We start from the raw sequence: 2,485 nt of genomic DNA, 5'->3' as shown, positions 1-2,485 counted from the left end.
CACAAATAAATATAAAACTTCACCAAATTCAACCAAAATCAAGATATAATCCACAAAATTACCTCTTAGGCTACCACAAATCATGAATTAAACATCATTAGATGGAGGAGAGGGGTTCCTTCACTACTCACCTTAGTAATACAAGAGAGAGAGAAACTAATCACCTTAGCCTTCCAAACAACTCCACTAAACACCTCACAATCACTAAGTGAAGGGATTTTATGGAACAAATGCAAGATCAAATGGTTGATTTGTTGAATTTGAGCAAGATGGAAGCAAGAATTTGAAGAGCTTTTCCCTTTCTTTTTGTTTGAAGTGGCCGGCCAAGATGAGGAAGAAAATGGTGAATTTTTGGTATTTTTTTTGATTTATTTGGTCAAATGGTAAAAGGTGAATAGTAGTCATAAAGTACAACCAATCTCTAAGTGACACTTGTCACTTCATTAAATGCATAGCTATCACTTTGTTTCCTCTCACACCAATCCACTTAGTAACCTCTAATTATCTCTTAGCACCCGATAATTTAAGCCCAGTATCCAAAACTTAACCTAGTTGGCCGAATTTTTTCGAACTTTCCACACTAGCGGGTCCCACATCCGGTATACGCTCTTAATTTCTCAAAACCTAACCGATACTAGAAAAATCATCTAAAAACTATATTTACTCGTAAAAATTATCGGAAAAATTTTCCTAATAAAGAAAATGCAGAAAACATGCCATTAAGAGAATAAAACCTCGAAAATGAGAAAATTACGGGTTCTCACAGAATTTGTGGTTGGAGATCTAGTATTTATTAAGATTACACCTCTAAAAGCAAGATTGATGTCTGGAAAAGGAAAAAATTTACAACCGAGGTTTGTGGGATCTTATAAGGTTATCCAACGCGTGGGAAACGTAGCGTATAAGTTGAAACTGCCACCGAGTTTGTCTCAGATTCATAATGTTTTCCACGTGTCCATGCCTAAGAAATACCATCCAGACCCTTCTCATATCTTACAACCGGAAAGTATTGAAATTGATGAGGCGCTGACCTATGAGGAGAAACCAGTGAAACTTCTAGATAGTAAGGTGAAAGAACTGAGGAACAAGTGGATTCCATTGGTAAAAGTTCTTTGGAGGAACCATGGACTAGACGAGACAACCTGGGAAGTTGAAGAAGAAATGTGAGGAAAATATCCAGACTTATTTACAAATCAAGGTATAATTTCAAGGATGAAATTCTCTTAAGGGGAAGAGGATGTGAGGACTCGCAAAATTTACTTATTTTAAATCCCTATTTCTAGCTTGTTTAAATATTTAAATGCTCGTTTGCTCCGAATATTTTATTCCAACCTTTGTAAACCCAATTACATGGAACTATGGCTTACATGTATTTTTAAAATGACTTGTTACCAAATTTAATTTATAAAAGCTCGTTTAGTGAGAATAGTGAATGCGCGTTTGGAGATAATAATCGATTCGAGGGTACAATGAGCTTGGAAATTGAAGACTTAAACATTAGCCTTAAAATAGGTATTTTTATTATTAGGTACTCAAGTACTAGATAATTATGCCATCGTTATAAGAATTCTTTAGAAATTTCGCTTTATCGCGCACAAATCGGAAGTACACGTTTTCACGCGCGCAATTATTTGAGGGATATTAGACCCTTATTTTTAGACTATTAAGAGTGAATAATAATAGTATGAATGGAAGTGCATTAAAAGTTTAGAGCACAAGTGAAACAAACCCGAGAGGAAATGAGCACGAAACGCGCGCGCGCATTATTTTTTTAGTTGACTTGGAGTAATTTTGGGCCACAAACTCTTAAGCTTCCTTTAGAAACTAACTACATCAGATTTCACTCCCTAGGAAGAAGACCCAAAAATTTCTTCATCTCATCTCACTCAAACTTACACCAAATCATCTCAAATTTCTACCACACACTCAAAATCACTTGGAGATCATCTTAGGCTAGGAGAAGAGCTTTATTTCCACGGTTTTCTTGAGCTTTAGAGGATCGAAAATCTCTGGTCTTAACATCTAAGGAGGTATATGATCATCCACTCTTCAAATCTTAGTTTATGTAAGTTATATTGCACTTAGAAGCTTGTAGCTTCATGTGGGTAGCTTTGGATTGTTGGAAATCTTGTGAGTTGATGATCTGATTTGATGAGATTGGATGTTAATTGTGTTGATTAAGTGTTAATCTAGTAGAGCTAAGTGGTAAAAGTGAAAAGGAAATCAAAGGAAGTGTTGCATGTTGAAGGGCCGAATCTGCCCTGTCTTTGCTGAGCTCCTTGGTGCTATTTTTTGTGGTTAAATTGACTTGATTTTGATGTATATATGTTGTATAGGTTGTGTGGAATGTTTTCACCAAAAATCACTTGATTTGGTTGGGTAAATGTTTAAATTTCGAAATGGTTTCATGGCTGGAAAACTGTCCAGAGTTGCTCTGGCAGTGATTTTGAATTGACCATAACTCTTTGCTCCGATGTCAAAATCG

At 35.8% G+C, this 2,485-nt stretch overlaps 1 protein-coding gene across 1 annotated transcript; it reads left to right on the top strand.

The window, feature by feature from the left end:
* The first annotated feature begins 741 nt into the window (after positions 1 to 741).
* On the top strand, positions 742 to 1,167 carry LOC113693482 (uncharacterized). Its single transcript, XM_027212015.1, has one exon. It carries the CDS (start codon positions 742 to 744, stop codon positions 1,165 to 1,167), a length of 426 nt encoding a protein of 141 aa, XP_027067816.1.
* The last annotated feature ends 1,318 nt before the right edge of the window (positions 1,168 to 2,485 follow it).

The sequence above is a fragment of the Coffea arabica genome, chromosome 6c (assembly GCF_036785885.1).
Source record: "Coffea arabica cultivar ET-39 chromosome 6c, Coffea Arabica ET-39 HiFi, whole genome shotgun sequence".
In the NCBI taxonomy this organism is placed as follows: Eukaryota; Viridiplantae; Streptophyta; class Magnoliopsida; order Gentianales; family Rubiaceae; genus Coffea; species Coffea arabica.
This window is presented reverse-complemented; position numbering and strand designations above follow the sequence as displayed.